General features: G+C 37.0%; 2 protein-coding genes across 21 annotated transcripts in view; one reads left to right on the top strand and one right to left on the bottom strand.

Moving 5' to 3' along the window:
* The window catches only part of PGM3 (phosphoglucomutase 3), a 44742-nt gene that overhangs the window by 18489 nt on the left and 7882 nt on the right, over positions 1-18371 (top strand). For 3 of the 7 annotated variants that reach the window (XR_010126738.1, XR_010126740.1, XR_010126739.1), the window contains exons 10-14: positions 359-472; positions 2763-2885; positions 4312-4485; positions 5451-5532; positions 13602-13731. Coding sequence is in view for 4 of the 7 variants with exons in the window: in XM_054492833.2 (XP_054348808.2) it covers positions 359-472; positions 2763-2885; positions 4312-4485; positions 5451-5532; positions 8314-8492 (672 nt within the window). In the remaining 3 variants the exon portion in view is untranslated. Of the gene's footprint in view, positions 1-358; positions 473-2762; positions 2886-4311; positions 4486-5450; positions 5533-8255; positions 9304-13601; positions 13732-18371 lie in introns of those variants that run through there. The other 4 variants (XM_054492833.2, XM_054492837.2, XM_054492834.2 and 1 more) reach the window with 2 other exon arrangements.
* Positions 6300-18371, bottom strand: part of DOP1A (DOP1 leucine zipper like protein A) — a 101778-nt gene continuing 89706 nt past the window's right edge. For 6 of the 14 annotated variants that reach the window (XM_054492824.2, XM_063666362.1, XM_054492822.2 and 3 more), the window contains 6 exons: positions 17578-17714; positions 16267-16322; positions 14933-15097; positions 11916-12045; positions 10088-10147; positions 6300-6910 (listed from right to left, as the gene is read on the bottom strand). In XM_054492824.2, the coding sequence (XP_054348799.2) occupies positions 6605-6910; positions 10088-10147; positions 11916-12045; positions 14933-15097; positions 16267-16322; positions 17578-17714 (854 nt within the window). In that variant the 3' untranslated portion in view covers positions 6300-6604. Of the gene's footprint in view, positions 6911-10087; positions 10148-11915; positions 12046-14932; positions 15098-16266; positions 16323-17577; positions 17715-18371 lie in introns of those variants that run through there. The other 8 variants (XM_054492828.2, XM_063666364.1, XM_063666363.1 and 5 more) reach the window with 2 other exon arrangements.

Raw genomic sequence — 18371 nt, 5'->3', positions numbered from 1 at the left:
GGATACAGACAGGCTCTAAGTAACCTGGTTGCACAGAAATGATTTAGCTGGTTAAAGGGAAAATATGAACTTATTGTGTGTGTTCGCCTCTTGTCAAGGTGGTGTTTTCTTTGTAATCAGATGTTTAAATTTTTATAACCAGTTATATAATCCACAAATAAAATTTTTTCCCCTAGTACTATCCTCTGGGTTTTAATGTGATCTTACATTAATTTCATACATTTTAAGGCTGCCACTATTTTTCCCCTCAGTTTCTCCAGATTGACTAGGAGGGAAAAGTGGGTTAGCTAGAATAATAGTACTTATGACTAGGTTTTGAATAGTGTTTTGAGACTGCTTTTATATGCTTTTGCTGTAGGCACTGTTTAGTACAGCTGTTGAAATGAAGATAAAACAATCAGCAGAACAACTGGAAGATAAGAAAAGAAAAGCTGCTAAGATGCTTGAAAACATTATTGACTTGTTTAACCAGGTCAGAACTGATGGGGCAGTGGATTCTTGGTTACCTTTACATTATTCAGAAGATGGACAGAACAGAGTGTGGGTGCATGCAAAATTAAAGTGGAGACGTGCTGGCCTGGTGGCTTCCTTGTAATAGTGGTATATTCAGTTGAGATTTATAATGAAATGGAATGACAGAACATTTTTTAATATGCTTCCCTTCCCCTACCTCTTATGATGGAAATTTCCAAGTACATTGGGTAGCTTCTACCTAGGATCACAGATTCAGCTACTCAGTGTATACATATATATTATTAATTTTTTTTTTAACCAAACCTCGAGGAAATTAAGTAAAAATAACTGGTTGTTAGGCCGGGCACGGTGGCTCATGCCTGTAATCCCAGCCCTTTGGGAGGCCAAGGAGGGCAGATCACGAGGTCAGGAGATCGAGACCATCCTGGCTAACAGGGTGAAACCTCGTCTCTAATAAAAATACAAAAAATTAGCCGGGCATGGTGGCGGGCACCTGTAGTCCCAGCTACTCGGGAGGCTGAGGCAGGAGCACGGTGTGAACCCAGGAGGCAGAGCTTGCAGTGAGCCGAGATCACGCCACTGCACTCCAGCGTGGGCAACAGAGCGAGACTCCGTCTCAAAAACAAACAAAAATAACTGGTTGTCTCATTGACAAAGGACATACATGTGGGTTAGTTGGGGTTGGAGTGTCGTTTGGCTATGGAAAAGCAGTACTCAGGGTAGAGGAAAGCAATTCAATTATTTGAGTGTCTTGCACACACTGGACACTTTATATACCTTACTGTGTAATCCTTACGGTAACACAGGGAGAGGTGTTACTGTAATTTCCATTTTATAAGTGAAGAAACAGAGATCTATCTTCAGTTATATCTTATACCAAAGCTCATATTTCTCCATTTTACCTTGATGCTTTCTATCATTGTGGGGTAATATCTCAAAAGGGATCTAATTATAAAGAAAAATGAGTGATGGAATGTTAGGCTGAGCCTTAGAGTTATCCAGTCTAATTTCATTTTATAGATAAGGAGTACTAAAGGCAAGTTTCTCAAGAGCTAGTTTCAGTATTCTTTGTTATACCTTTCATTGTCTTCCATGGAGATCTTCACCTCATTTTTCGTATTTATCCATCCACAAAGACACTTCATTTAATCATGCTGCATGTGAGAAAGCACATGATATAGGTTGAGTATCCCTTATCCAAAATGCGTGGGACTAGAAGTGTTTTGGGTTCCAGATTCACTGGATTTTGGGATATTTGCATATATATAATGTGACATCTTGGGTATGGCACTCAAGTCAAAAACACTAAATTCTTTTGTTTCATGTATGTTACATAAGATTAAAGGTGGTTTTATAGAATACTGTAAATTTAGTGCATGAAACAAAGTTTGTGTCTACTGAACCATCAGAAAGCAAAGGTGTCACTCTTTCAGCCACCCATTGGACAATCTGTGGTTGTCTGGCATCACCATCATTCTTGACTCTGAATTTATATGCTATCAATAAGCAATCATTTTTTACACTTATTCACACACAAGTATTTTAATAGTAAAAAATATGATACATATCTGGCATGCATGGAAATGATGTATCATAGCCGAAGGAGGCTGAGAGGGTCTTTTTCCCTTGGGGATGCTGAATGAACTGTGGGCCTGCCTTTAGTGGGTTTTTGTTGTTGTTGTTGTTTTGTTTTGAGGTGGAGTCTCACTCTGTTGCCCAGGCTGGAGTGCAGTGGTGCAATCTTGGCTGACTGCAACCTCTTGCCTCCTGGGCTCAAGCAATTCTCCTGCCTCAGCCTCCCGAGTAGATGGGATTACAGGCGCCCACTACCACACCTAGCTAATTTTTGTATTTTTAGTAGAGATGGAGTTTTACCTTGTTGGCCAGGCTGGTTTCAAATTCTTGACAGTGAAGTCAGGAGTGCATTTGTTTTTTATTAAGAGACAAGGTCTTGCTATGTTGCCCAGGCTGGAGTGCATTGGCTGTTCACAGGCGTTAGCACACTGCAGCCTCAAACTCCTAGCTTCAAGTAATCATCCCATCTCAGCCTCTCCTGAGTAGCTGGGACTGTGGGTGTATGCCACCACACCTGGCAGTTGTATACCCGCATTTTGACCTGTCACAGGAGGCCAGGTGTGGAATTTTTCACTTGTGATTATTTTGGCACTCAGCATGTTTCAGATTCAGGATGTTCAACCTGTACTGTGATTGGTTTTCTAAGAAAAAACATCCATTTCCAAGATTTGCTTGTGTTAAGTGGTTTCTTCCATTTGTTTCCCCATTTGCAGGCAGCTGGTGATGCTATTTCTGACATGCTGGTGATTGAGGCAATCTTGGCTCTGAAGGGCTTGACTGTACAACAGTGGGATGCTCTCTATACAGATCTTCCGAACAGACAACTTAAAGTTCAGGTGTGAGAGAAACTTTAAAATAACTTTTCTGAATATTAGCTAAGTAAAACCTATTATCCCAATTCTCACTATATCTCACTGACAAATGTTTCCTATTTCATTCTGTACATACACACATGATACATAGAAAATAAGGCCTTGTGGGCCAGGCGCAGTGGCTCGTGGCTCATGCCTGTAATCCCAGCACTTTGGGAGGCCAAAGCAGGCGGATCATGAGGTCAAGGGATTGAGACCAGCCTGGCCAACATGGTAAAACCCTGTCTCTACTAAAAATACAAAAATTAGCTGGGCGTGGTGGCACACACCTGTAGTCCCAGCTACTCGGGAGGCTGAAGCAGGAGAATTGCTTGAACTGGGAGGCAGAGGTTGCAGTGAGCCGAGATCATGCCATTGCACTCTGGCCTGGCAACAGAGTGAGACTCCATCTCAAAAAAAAAAAAAGAAGGCCTTATGATACCTAATTGTATTCTGCTGAAAAAAAAATTATAGAATAACTAAGTTCATTTACTTAACATTCTATTGTTTGCGAAGTATTTGGTTTCCAACTTTATTATATAATAAATAATATGAATGACTGCATCACTTTTTTAAAGAGATTTTATTATGGAGAATTAAAAATAGATATAAATGTAGAGAAACAACATAATGAACTTTTGTGTACCCAGCTTCAACAGATTTCAATTATTGCCCTATACATTCTTCATACCCCCTCTTTTGTATATTTTATTTAGAGACGAGATCTCACTATGTTGCCCAGGCTGGTCTTGAACTCCTGAGCTCAGGTGATCCTTCTCCCTTGGCCTCCCAAAGTGCTAGGATTACAGGTGTGAGCCACTGCGCCTGGCCCCAACATTATTTTGAAGCAAAACTCAGATCCCCTGTCATTTCAAGTGAAAGTACTTACTCTGCATTATGTTTCGTTCACAGAGTACTTCCTGAGGGAGAGAATTCAGATAAATTGCTAATTGATTTCTGTACATGTTTATGCCAGTTTACACATTCACCAACAGAATTTGTGAAAGACAGTTGGAGGTACTAAAGCCACAGTTCACAGAAATGGCTGATTGTTCAGATTATTTTTGGCATATTTAAGAGATTCTTATCGGTCTTCTTATATAATGGGCTACCACTTTTTTGTGTGTGTGTGTGATATGGGACTTAAAGTCATATCGTATTTACTGGCCATTATCTTAGTGGTAACTCTAAACATTTGTGGAAATATTTTTTGCCAAAGGTAATTCTTTATAGACTGAAGAAAAAGAGAAAAGTTGTACAAATGTTGAAATTAATTACCCTGACCTTGGAGAAAGAAGTTTTAATGTAATTTTATATTTCGTCTGGCACTTTTCGTACAATGTATGTTTAACAGGTTAAGCTTCTGAAAGGAAGTGTAATAGAGTAACAAATATGAAATGCTTGCACTTAGGTTGCAGACAGGAGAGTTATTAGCACTACCAATGCTGAAAGACAAGCAGTTACACCCCCAGGATTACAGGAGGCAATCAATGACCTGGTGAAGAAGTACAAGCTTTCTCGAGCTTTTGTCCGGCCCTCTGGTACAGAAGATGTCGTCCGAGTATATGCAGAAGCAGACTCACAAGTAAGCTGGGATAGTTCTATTGAAAAAGAGCCTAATATTAGGTGATGGGGAGGCAAACTATTTTAATAGTTTTTAGAATCTCACTATGATGATTAAGGCTTTATTTTGTTGAGTAGGTTCACATTAAGACTACAAAATTATTTTCACCAGCAGTAATTATACAATTTAACAAAATTAGACCCACTTAGTTTATTTCCCCAAATATTTTTGACTTATTCTAGACTTCCTGAAAGTGTCATATTTTTAACCATGGCAGGAATAACTAATAAATACTTAGTTTACGCACTATAAGGTAGATGATCCTTTTCTTTTAAAAATATAATCTTGTGACGTTATGAAAACAACCAGCTTTGTAGTTCATTTCTAAGTAAACTGATAGCATTCTGGACTCTTGTTTTTCAAAATATTTCCTTTAAATGACAGCCTTACTCTGTGCCTGTTTCCCTGATAGGGGTCACGACTTGTGGTCTGGATTTTTATTTGGCCTCTTCACATACTCCTTAAAGTGTTTGCAAAGCCAGGGCAGAGTACAGTGAGTGCGGTGAATAGGGAATCAGGAGGAAACATTTGGCAGCTTTCCTGCAGAAGCTTAAGCCATCTCAGAGTCTAATGAATATCCATGATGGATGAGGAGATGGCAACGGAAGCAGTAATACTTACTTACTGTTAGGCCAATTGTGGACTAAAGTTTTATTGAATTTTTTCAGTTGTGGAATGATAGCTATTTTTATAATCTGAATTGACTAAAAACTTACCTTATTTAAAAGAATTTGGTCTGTTTTCCATTTATTTAAGGGCTTGGAATTTGTTACTGAAAGATGAAAAAAGGTTTTCATTAGAATTTGTTAGTGAAACAAAATCAAGAATCACCCCTCTCTTCCCCAGAGTTCCAAGTAACATGGTCTTGCCCATGTTAGGCACATGCTATGTCTTTCTCATCTAATCTCTTTTAATGTAATTTGCAGGAAAGTGCAGATCACCTTGCACATGAAGTGAGCTTGGCAGTATTTCAGCTGGCTGGAGGAATTGGAGAAAGACCCCAACCAGGTTTCTGAAGATAATTTTCATATTCCTGAGAAACTGGACTTTTTACAAGTCTTTACAAAACTGTCAATAATAATGGCAGTACTAAGAGATTTATAATCATAATGTTTACAATGCAGCCTACTGGATTGTCTCTAGATCTGTTTTTCTTAAACACTACCAGAATAATTCTTTATAGATAAGCCTTACACTTGTTAAAGAAATTTATCTTTAATTTCAGTCTCACTAATGTAAAATCCTGGGACTTAAGTATACAATTCAATCACTAACTGTACAGTTTTATGTGGGGAACAATTCATGCAGGCTACTGGAAAATTAAATCTTATTACCAACTCCTTGTGATATCTTTGCCATCACCATCACATGAGCAAGATGATGTTTTGCAGCATTCCCCATTGCTGATACAAATGGAGAAGGCAGAGAAGACTTTATACAACCAGTTTTTCCATTGCAGAGTCTTAAGAAAGATTATTAGATGACTTACCTATATGACTAATGCCATCAGGAACTCAGAGGTATGAATAGGGGGTTGTCCATCCCTCTTCCATAATGAGGTGGAGATGCTCGTGCAATACTTTTAAGGATGCATGGTCCAGCCTTCAGTTATTCTTCACTGCTCTTGGTGAAGGTATGTGGGAGAAAAACTAATTATAATACGTTTCCCAGCCTCTGATGGAGAAGGAACACCACTCTGATACCAGAACATGGTTAATAAGGAAAAGTGAAAAATCCCCAACCAATCTTAATTAAACCAAGCCTGAAACCATGGAAAAAAAAAAATGGGTAGTGTATATTTTGCAGGTTTAAGACAACTCAGGACAATAAAAACAATGGACTTTACATGTGTGTATATATATAGCTCTCTTAGGCACCATAATCAGTATGAGCCAACAATATTTAAACTTGATTCAGGCCACATTCAGACATTTGCTCTTATATACAAATATTTAAATTAAATACAACCTGAAATGTGTTCTGTTACATACAAAAAAGGAAAAACTATACAACGCAGAGCAGTGTGTGTGTTTTAAATAATTACATTTACATGTAAGCTAAATGGAACCACCAGTGGTGCTCAAGTTTTTATCATCCCTTCCAGAAAATCTTTTTCTACCATCTCTTCTATTTTTTGCCTGGCTTTGCTGGAACATGGTTTGTGGTTCTCCAGTTTCATGTCCTTATTAGGGAAGGCATTTGAGTAGAGGATAGGACTCCCTGAGTGTCCTCCACATCGGCTTGTGACTTTGCTGTTGAAGACTTGACTGAGCACATTGAAGAACGGCAGGAGCTGCTCCATACTGCGCACGGTGCAGATGGTGAGCAGCAAGTGCCCTGGCTCCCAACCCAATGTTCTCCCTGAGTTGTCTTCCTCTGGATTTTTCTGCAGAAAACAAAAAGTGAACTGGTATTAATACAACAGACAATGTGGTATGTTAGAAAAATTAAAAAGATATAAACTTTGGCAATTGGTCAAGAAATGAATACAAATGACATTAAGTTTCTACTCCTGACCTGATCAAAACCCTTGGTGCTTCTGAGACCTTTTACTGCCATTTATTAGTTTTATATGGAGCAGTCTAACACTGTAGTAATAGTTCCCAACTAGAATGTGCAGATAAGCTAAGTTAACAGAAATAGCTTTGAACAGGAATACAGTCAAACATAAAAGTTTTATGTTGTGCTTTGTATTTACTCAAAAAGCTCCCAGGTTTCTGAACCCTCACTACTGTAACCAAGGACTAGGTCACAAAATTACTACAGAAAAAAGGAGCAAAGGGCTTTATACATTTCATAATATATCCCCTTTTATTATAATTAGTTAATTCCCTTTTATCTAAATGGCCTAAATTTGCCATGATGGTAGCAGTGTCCAAAGTGAATAATTACTGTCAGTACTGCATCACAGAGAAAGGAAGGGATCCCTCAGGAGAGACACTGCTGTCTCCTTCTGGGTTGTGCTAAACAACATAGGGAGGAAAGCTGGACCTGGAGTCAAAGGAATTGAGTTAGTGTGCTGGCTCTGCCATACTTATGGCATCCTTGGGCAAGATACACAAAGGTTCCTCACTTATAAAATGGGACAGTCTAAAACTACCTTTTAGTAGAGAAGTCATATGAGAAGGTATGTGAAAACTCTGTCAACTAAATATAAAGACAAATAATTTGGGTATTAAGAGGCTAGTTTGAGAAGCCACCTGAATTACACCAACACAGCTACAGACATCATTCTGTCTAGAGAAAGATAAGAGAACTGAGGTTGGTTGAACTTGGGCAGAATCACAGATACAATACCACACTAAATAAAGATAATGAAAATAAGCAATGAACTAGACAGAAGGAAGAAATGAAGACTTAGGAAGCAGAATTACAATCTGTCATATTAACAAATGGAGTTTGCCTTCTAAGATCAGATGTTGCTCAGAAACTTTCATTGTTTACCTAATAATTTAATATCACTAGTTTCCTAGTGGGTCAAGCAGATGCAAAATCCAGCTTATTTTCTTCTATGTGCTCTCAAGCTTATTGCTTATTTTAAAGTAAAATCCTGAAAAAGGAAAATATTAGGTTGGTGCAAACGTAATTGCGGTTTTTGCACTGTCGAAATTTGCCGTTTTATATTGGAGTACATTCTTAAATTAATGTGGTTATGTTATACGTCATTTTAAGCACATTTCTCACTTCTTTTTTGCTAATGACTTATTACTTGCTGTTTATGTTTATTTTAGACTATGGAAATGATGTTAGACAAAAATCAAATTTAGCGATTTTCTGAGTTCAAAATAGGTTATAAAGCAGCAGAGACAACACGCAACATCAACAATGCATTTGGCCCAGGAACTGCTAATGAACATACAGTGCTGATACAGTGCCGTGATGGTTCAAGAAGTTTTGCAAAGGAGACAAGAGCCTTGAAGATGAGGAGTGCAGTGGCCAGTCATTGGAAATTGATAATGACCAATTGAGAGCATCATCGAAGCTGATCCTCTTACAGCTATAAGAGAGCTGCCCAAGAACTCAATGTTGACCATTTTATGGTCATTCGGCATTTGAAGCAAATTGGAAAGGTGAAAAAGCTCAATAAATGGGTGCCTCATGAGCTGAGTGAAAAATAAAAAAAATCTTTGAAGTGTCATCTTCTCTATTCCATGCAACAATAATGAACCATTTCTCGATCGGATTGTGACGTGTGCCAAAAGGTGGATTTTATATGACAACTGGCGATGACCAGCTCAGTGGCTGGACTAAGAAGCTCCAAAGCACTTCCCAAAGCCAAACTTGCTCCAAAAAATGGTCACGGTCATTGTTTGGTGGTTTGCTCCCAGTCTGATCCACTACAGCTTTCTGAATCCAAGTGAAACCATTACATCTGATAAGTATGCTCAGCAAATCAATGAGATGCACCAAAAACTGCAATGCCTGCAGCCGGCATTGGCCACCAGAAAGGGCCCAATTCTTTTCCATGACAACACTGGGCCACACGTTGCACAACCAACGCTTCGAAAGTTGAACTAATTGGGCTATGAAGTTTTGCCTCATCTGCCATATTCACCTGACCTCTTGCCAACAAACTACCACTTCTTTAGGCATCTCAGCAACGTTTTGCAGGGAAATTGCTTCCACAACTAGCAGGATGCAGAAAATGCTTTCCAAGAGTTCGTCAAATTTGGAAGCATGGATTTTTATGCTACATGAATAAACAAACATTTCTCGTTGGCAAAAATGTGTTGATTGTAATGGTTCCTATTTTAATTAATAAAGATTTGTGTGAACCTAGTTATAATGACTTAAAATTCATGGTCCCAAACAGCAATTACTTTTGCACCAAACTAAAAATATAAGTTAAAATGGAAGAGTCCAGGAGCAAACCAAGAAAAGATCACCTACTTCTTCATCATCTCTGGTCAAAAACAAACCAAAAAACTTAACAGCTATCACTTAAGTTTGCTTCCTAGCAATTATTTAGCTTCCAGTCTAGATTATAGGATATATAAAACTTTCTTTCTTTCTTTCTTTCTTTCTTTCTTTCTTTCTTTCTTAACTATGACACTGGCACCAATGAGAGTCCTGTGACTGACTTTCACATTTCCACCATTACTCAATTACTGGTACCATACCACCTCTAATCCCCTAAATCAAACTGCAATTCAACAATAAAGGGTGTACAGAGATGACTTTGTCCTGAAGGAAAATAAATATCCTTGTACCCTCTATAGCTAACTTCCAAATGTAAGGGAACTATGGGGTAACCTTTTGTCTCTATTCCTACCAAGATGAGCCTTTAAGAGAGGGACTTTTATTAAGCTCTTGACCAAGAAGAATACACTTGATTCAGAGTTTCTGATGCTCTTAATCAGAACTATATGTATTGTCTTAATATTAAATAAAGTCAAACGTTTCCATACAAATGATTCTCCTTTGACTTCACCAGTCTACACTTGAAAAAAGACTTCCTTCCTGTTTACCTCCCTTGTACTTGTTGACATTCAGACCTGGGTTTGTGTCTCAATATTTGGCAATTTTTGCTGCCACATCATAAGCATGAAACAGCCACCCTCACCTGATGCTTGGCCATCTCCAATCCCTCCAAAATCACTGTCTTAAAGTCCTCCTCCTTGTCCTGTGGAAGGAAAGAGGAGAACTCACAGCCTTTGTTCCAGTGGAAAGTATGCTTGGCCATGAAGACCTTGTTTAAGGTGATTTGGATGGGAAGATGCCTTTCAATCAAAATAGTTTTCTTATTCTGTGGGACAAATTTTGGGCAAAAGACTGTCATATTTATTATTTAGATAAAGGAGGGGGGGGTCTTATAAAAATTCTCATTACTAATGAAAGGCAGGCATAACAGAAAAGGACATGTGCCTGGGGTCATATTTGCTTCTGGATTTGTCATGATTACTTGCCCAAACTCTGAGATATCAAAGTTTGAGATAGTTTGAGATATCAAAGTGAAAATACCAAAGTCCTACCCTGAACTCAGGACCCAGCTTACATCCTCATCTCTGTCCTTTTATTAAGCCCCTACAGAAGCAACTAGGAATTTAAGTCAAGTTTTCTCATGTAAATTCCTTCCAGCAAAACCTCTTTAATCACTTTCTTCATTCCATTTCTATAGTTATGGAATTCAGTTTAAGAGCTGCTGCCTGATTAGGAGGACTCCAGAAGACTGGAAAATTTCTGAGCACTCAAAGCACACACTGCATACTAGATCTCACCAAACAACCTAGATCACTCCCAAATTGTACAATTTGATTTTGAAATTTGTTGAATGTAAAAGAAAATTTGACAAAAGGTTAATAACAAAGGCCCAATGGTGAGCATACCAGTTTCGTTGCTGGTAGGTTCTTGGGCAAAGATCTGTAATAAATTAGCATGATGCATACTGAAAGATAAAAAGTATATAAGACACAATATTTTACAAATTTTATTTTCCTACACTTTTTAATGGTATATGTTTTGAGTAAATTCCCACTTTTCCCCTTAAATCATTTCTCTAAGAAGATGCTTTATATTAAAGAGTCATAAAGCCAGTTTAATTCTGAGCACTGTTTTAAAAACTGCAGGTTGTGGGGGGGTCTTGCAATCTGTACTTAGCATCATCACTGTGAACTACAAAAAGGAAAACATCTCATGTTAAGGGCAAGAACTGTTTTGTGAAACTTTAGATTCGGTTATATAGCTGTACTGGATCAGGATAAGGAATGCATTTCTGAATGTAGGTTATAATCAGAAAGTGAAAAATACTTAGAAAATGAATTTTAGCATATATATTTTATTTCATATAGATAAACAGAATGAATGCTAATGATTATTTCCTTTATTCTGATCGAGGTCTAGCTCATTCAATTTCAATGAAATCTGACTCATATTTTACAAATTTAAAATGTATAATCTTCTTACCCATTGATTAGTTCTGCTGAAACAACTCTGACAGGTTCTAAAAATCCCTTTTGTATTGCATTTTTCTCAATCATACTTCTGTTTCTCATCATGGCATTAAGATGAACATTATATTACATTCTCAAGTTTTTGACACGAAGACTGTTCAGGACTACAGTCTTAAATACTCACATGTATGGTTCCAAGGTTTTTTTTTTTCTTTGAGGGGAAAATATTTTAAGGTAGATGTTTTATTAATGTACAAAAGCCTTCCTTTTTCTTCTCTTTAAAAAAATGAATAACCACATATTCCTTTAAAATACATACGATATGTTTTCTAATGTCTGGAAATATGAGGCTTATGGACATTAACTCTCAAAACTGGGGACTTGTTTTCAAAATAGCTCAACTTGGTAATGTTCTCAGTTTCCCAGGAAGTATTTAATAAATACCTCACTAATGCAACATGTAGTGATGTAAAACAAAACAATCACAAAAGAATACGATACCTTTGCTCTTTTCCGAAGAAGTTTTGCTAGTCGTACCACGTAAGGTTTAAATTCTCGTTGATGTATACCCTGTCTTCTGACTTCCAAACCTGAATCATCTGAGGCTTCTGGAATAAAGGCCCATCGGTACCTATGTATAGAATAATGACATCAGCATCAGTAAGACAGACTTTGTGCCGTCTAAGATTAGGCCACATAATGTAGTAGAAAGATCATGACCCCACTGCTTATAAAAATTCAAATGCCACATGTGCCACTCGTAGCCTTGTCACTTTGGGTATGTTTCTTAACCTCTCTGAGCCTTTGTCAGTAAATAAAGATACTATTAACTACCTCATAAGGTTGTAAGGAATAAATATGAAAACTTGTCAAGTACTCATCATTACTTTTTTCATGAGTCCTAGGCAAGTACTCAACAAATGTTTCTTTTCTCATTAGCGAATAGGCATAAGGTTCTTAAAAGGAAAATGTTTTCATTTAGCTTATCTCTTTGTGCTGTAACATAACAGTCTGACAAAGACTTGATTTTTCAACATATAATTGGTCAAATGTTCCCTAGTTGCACAGTAAAGGAGTAAAAAATTGAACGAATTTAAGAAAACTAAGTAGGGCTTTTTTTGCACTTCTCTTGTATTTTGCTTTGTAATTTTGTCTTTCATAAGTAAGTAAAAGTAATATCCGACCATGGGAAAAATTCAAACAGTATAAATGGGCATACCAAAGAAAGGTAGTCTCCCCTCCCCGCATAGGATCCATCAATGTTGTCAGCTTCGTAAGTCTGTCCAGAGAGTTTATGCCCAAAAGAGTACATATTCACACAACCAACCCTCTCCTTTAAAAAAAACATGATCGCTGCCTGTTTTGATTTAATTATGCATGTAGGATATATATTTTTGATATAATTTATTTGATATTAATTACATATCTTGGAGACAATTCTGCAACATATAAAACTTCATTCTTTTTAACAGCAACATAGTAGTACACCACAGCCAATGTCCTAGATTGTCCAATTTCTTGCACTTACAAAGTACCACAGTGGATACCCTTAAGTAATGCTTATTTATTTTTGTGCACATCTGAGAATATAGAGACAGGATAAATCCTTGGATGTAGCAGAATTATAGGCTTAAAGATATATATTTTAAATTTTGGTAAATATAACCTCTGAACAATTGGACAATATCAGTGTATACTTCCAACAAGAATAAGAATGCTTCTGTTACTAAAAGTAAAAGGAAAGCAACTTTCAGATCTTTACCATTCTGATGGTTATCTATAATTTTAATCGGAAACTCAGGAGAACAACTGAGCAGCTTTTCCTGTGTTTAGAAACCATCCTATAAATTATTAACTGTCTTGCTCATTGGCTCATTTTTCTACCAGGTTATTTTTATACATTATGCATTTTAGACTTTTGTCATATACATCGAAGATATCTTTTGCCAATTCATTGCTATCTTTCGAACTTTATAGTACCTTTTAGTTACATGGATACTTTTACATTTATATACAGTAAACTTATCAAATATTTTGAACTTTCCAAATATGGATCATGCGAAGATATTACTCTTTCAAGATAATTAAAATCTTCACATTTTCTACTTTACAGATTTTTATTTTTAGAAAGATGTAAGTTTTTAAAAAACTAATTAATATAATGGCATGTTTCCTTCCCTTTTGTAGTAACACCTTGACAAGTAAAGAGGATAAACTTATTTTGATTCTTGTCATGGAAGATAAAAAGTCAGTATCATGAGCATACTATTTCATGTCCCTCCAAAAGCACCACAGAATAGTTATCACTTTTGTGAAGGTAAGTGTCTTGGTTAATATTGGCCACTTTCCTACAATTCTGTTTAGTATTCTTTTCTGGACTTCCTTAGGAGTAACATCTGTGTAACAGATACCCAACAACTGAAATTCATCAAAAAGTAGACATATATATGGTTTTCAAGTAGAAGAGAAAATTAAAGGAACTAGAATGACTCTAAAAGTAATTTCTAGTTCTTACCATTAAGTTTAATGAAAAGTAAGCTTGTAAAATAGCAAATTTTGGAGCATGTCCAAATAAAAAAGAGAAAAAGCTCAGTAGCATACTCTTTATCCTATTATTTCCATTCCAGAAGAAAAATAAGACACAATATAATAAATACATATTTGATCTTGTGGATAAATTCTCATATTACCTTAACTACATTTTGATAAAACAATCTTACATAGCTTGCCCATTATTTTTAAAATTTATATATGAAAAACCATAATTAAATATTTTTGCCACTTATGAAGAAGGCATTGTGAGCATTTACTTTTATCAACTTTTCCCCTATTCCTTTCAGTTCAATTCATTATCATCTAAGATAAAACTGCCTCCTTCATTCTAGTCTTGCCCATCTCCAGTCCATTCTCCACACTACATAGCCAAAATAAGCATTCTAAAATTCAAGCCTAATAATATCACTTCTTTCCTTAGCTGTCCAAGTTCTTTAACACAGCTTACAAGGTCTTACATGGTTTAATCCCTTTCCAGCTTCTTCTCAACATTCTGCTCCAGCAATACCAATCTCTCCACACTTCAGACGTATCACGTCTGCAGCTGCCTCTATCTTCACTCTCCCAGCTGTCATTCTTCACCACCTCAGGTTAAGACTCCCCTCAGGGCCTGCTTTGACCTTCATAACTAGTAGGGAGGGATCTCTGCTATGTGGCCTCAGTGTGTCTTGTACTTGAGCCACCATAGTACGAGTATGTCTCCTTCCCTGGACTTGAAGCATGTGAATTATGTACCCCATTGTCTCACATCTGGAGGTACTCAATCTGTTGACTGAATAGTCTGTTAATATATCCATATTGACCATTTACTTCCAATAACTGTGCTGTGCCAAAAGAATTACATTTTAGTAAAAATTAGGAATATTTCAACTTACACAAAAAACTTTTTAATTAGTCACAGATGTCAGTGACCAAAGCAAATGCACTTTCAAAAATATCCATTTAATATCCTTGCTTTTACTTACATCTGAAACTGAGGAAGGTTTTCAGAGGGCAATGCGAGAGCCAAATCCAAAAATTTGCAAGCAGAGAGATAGAGGTTTAACCACCGCTGGCTGTTATATGAAGTAGAGAAGCCATTACCTCCTGTGTATGTTGTCTCCAGACCAGCCACAGAGGGCCCTGACGTCCTGTAAGCAGGAAACAGTGCTGTCAGCAGCTGGACCCATTTACTCACAGGAATTCCTGGAAAGATCTAAAAGTGCCAGCTAATATTTTTCATAATCATCCTGAGATAAATGTGCCAGTAATTGCTAAGCAAGGTCATGATGAAATGTCACCGTTTTCAAATCAAAAATTCACTTTTCTTCTTTAAGAATGCAAAAACAGTACATAGACTGGGCGCAGTGGCTTATGCCTGTAATCCCAGCATTTTGGGATGCCAAGGCAGGTAGAATGTTTGAGCCCAGGAATTTGAGACCAGCCTGGGCAACATGATGAAACCCTGTCTCTACAAAAAATAAAAAATAAAAAAAAAAACACTAGCCAGGCATGGTGGCACACACCTGTGGTCTCAGCTGCTCAGGAGGCTGAGGTGGGGGAATCACCCGAGCCTGGGAGGTCGAGGCTGCAATGAGCCAGGATCACACCACTGCATTCCAGCCTGGGTGAAAAGAGTGAGACCCTGTCTAAAAAAAAGTAGTACATAACTTATATTACATTCAAGAAATATAAAAATAAAAACTGTAAAAGCGAGAAACTTCTTTACTCAGTTTCTGCAAAGATGAGAAAGTTCTCTATAATAAACAGTTACTAGTACAGGAGATCTTTTTAATAAATCTACTACTGAAGAAGAAAATATATTCAAGAAACTTGGTTTTCAAGGAACTTTTCAATTTATAAATCTGTGTAAAAAAATTGTATTTAGTCATACATTAATAAACTGCCTCTATTAAAAAGAATAAAAGTACATTAAATTGGGACCATCTGGAAGATCTGCACATACAGATAGCCTGGTTCCAGGTTACCTACCATAACAGGGTTGGCTATATGTTGCAGTGTTTCAGAGACCAGATCTGACTTACCAAAACCAGCATAGCTCATGTAGCTGAAACAATACTGTACTGCTTTAAACTAAATTTGTGCCTAGGGGCCCAAGGCAATGAATGCTGATGGCTTAATCCAATCTAAAGGGCTTAAGGAATAAGTAAAGCTACATATATCCAAATGTAATCAATTAGATAATAATAAATAAGTATTCAGAAAAATACTATCTATAGTCTCCTAGATGCTGAGTAATATTCTGAATAATTTCAGGATATTAAAAAATGGACAATAATATATTTAAATTACATATTACCGTGAAATATCTTCATCAGCAGTGAGTTCCTGCTCCATCAGTAAAAATACTTGTACCTGAAAATGGTGAAATAAATGTTAAATGTTTATTTAAACTGGATATTTAATCCTTTCAAGTTATCTTTAAGTTGTATTTTCATTCACGCAAAAACAAATTTTAGAATACATTTTCAGAATCTTTTAAATTATACTTAGTTTCTGAAGGTAAAACTGCAAATTTAGCCACACAGAGCCTTGCTAATCATTTGGTGAAATCCAGTGAGATGAAGGCGAGCTTTTGTTTTTAGTGATTATGGAACAGAGTTACAGTTATTAAAAAAGGAAAAATAGGTCTGGTGTGGTGGCTCACACCTGTAATCCCAGCACTTTTGGAGGCCAAGGGGTGCGGATCACAAGGTCAGGAGATGGAGACCATCCTGGCTAACACACTGAAACCCTGTCTTTACTAAAAATACAAAACAAAATTAGCTGGGTGTGGTGGCAGGTGCCTGTAGTCCCAGCTACTCAGGAGGCTGAGGCAGGAGAATGGCCTGAATCCAGGAGGCAGAGCTTGCAGTGAGCTGAGATCACGCCACTGCACTCCAGCCTGGGCGACAGAGCGAGACTCCATCTCAGAAAAAAAAAAAAAAAGGAAAAATAAAAGAAATATTAAAGCAATTATATTTGTAGGGAAACTATAAAGCTAGATTTTCAAAGAGATAGGTTCCTTTTCCTTTCTTTACTCATTCCTCTTTCCTAACTCCCCAAATCATTCTGATGAGGATTAGGATGACTGGGTACGGTTTGAGGAGGGGAACAGAAGGGTGTAGGTGGGACTTGGGAAGGTTTTACCATTTGGTAGGTTACAAAATCTTTGTGAAAGTCTCTCTGAAGCAAGTTTAAATGGGGTAGGTGCTGCACTTCAAGAGTGAGTATATGTAATATGTCAGAGCAGTTAAATCCAGCTCAGCCATCTCTATCACTAGAGGTATTGCTCCAGCTATTGTAAATGGGTCCAGCTGCTATTGTCAGGACTGTAGGCCATGACAGAGTTAAAAATGTAGTGTAGTACAGACTAAACACTAAACCAGATCCAAGAAAGTAATCATTCACAAGGAGCTGGCCATCCATCTATGTTGCATGTTTGTAAATTTAAGCTGTATGGAAATGGAATCTGACTTGTTTTACTATTTTCAACTGTAAAAAGTGTCAGTAACTGGTTTAACTACAGCTCAGTTCTCTCCCAATATTCGTTATATCTAGTAAGCACATGGAAACTAATCACTGTTTTATCATTTAGATTTATAACCTGACTGAATTAAAATTAACTCACAAGTTCTGTAATCATGGTAGGCCAGAGTGAGGTAAGGTGTTGGGGAGACATTCTTAAAAGTAACACTCTGAAAAACAGGAACACTTGAGAATGGAGAGTTGGCACCTGTGGCAAACGGAGACTCTCAACCAATCTCTCTGAAAGAAATGCAGAGCATTTTCAATAACTAAATAATCTTTATCACATAAAACTTTCTATATCATCTGGTCCAGTACTCTCAAACTATCTGTAGTAAAGGATAAACTTAAAAAAAATTCAAAACTGTTGTAGATATTTTCATAAAATAACGAATAAGAAAACTCCAATTAAACAAAGATACACAAAATACAAATGTCATTTTCTTATTAAGCAGATTCTGTCAAATGGCAAATAAAGTTTAAAATGTTTACTCTAAATTTTTGTACTTATGGATGGGATAACAGACTGGTTACTGGTCCATGGACCATACTTTGAGTAGCACTGATCTAGTCAACTTAAACAAAAAAAATTGTAGAGACAAATAGTGTACATTTTGTATATCTGAAATTAGGCGTAAAAGGTTAGGAAACAAGGAATCATTTGTCTTCTGGGAGAAAAGAAAATTCTTCCTAGAGAGATAACAACTATCATGTTCCCATGTTGGCTCCTGAGGCTGGAGGCTTTAGAGTACGCTGACTCGAGCAGCAAATAATTCTGTTCTGGATAAATCCCCATTGTGGAGCTATTTGGTGGTACAGGGTGATGACGCCTGTACTGATATCCTTCTGGACACAGAAGGTCACCAAACCCACTTGATGAAGTTACTGAAAATGTTA

This window comes from Pongo pygmaeus, chromosome 5 (genome assembly GCF_028885625.2).
Source record: "Pongo pygmaeus isolate AG05252 chromosome 5, NHGRI_mPonPyg2-v2.0_pri, whole genome shotgun sequence".
Taxonomy (NCBI): domain Eukaryota; kingdom Metazoa; phylum Chordata; class Mammalia; order Primates; family Hominidae; genus Pongo; species Pongo pygmaeus.
Note: the sequence above shows the minus strand (reverse complement) of the source record. Positions and strands in the feature narration are given on the sequence as shown.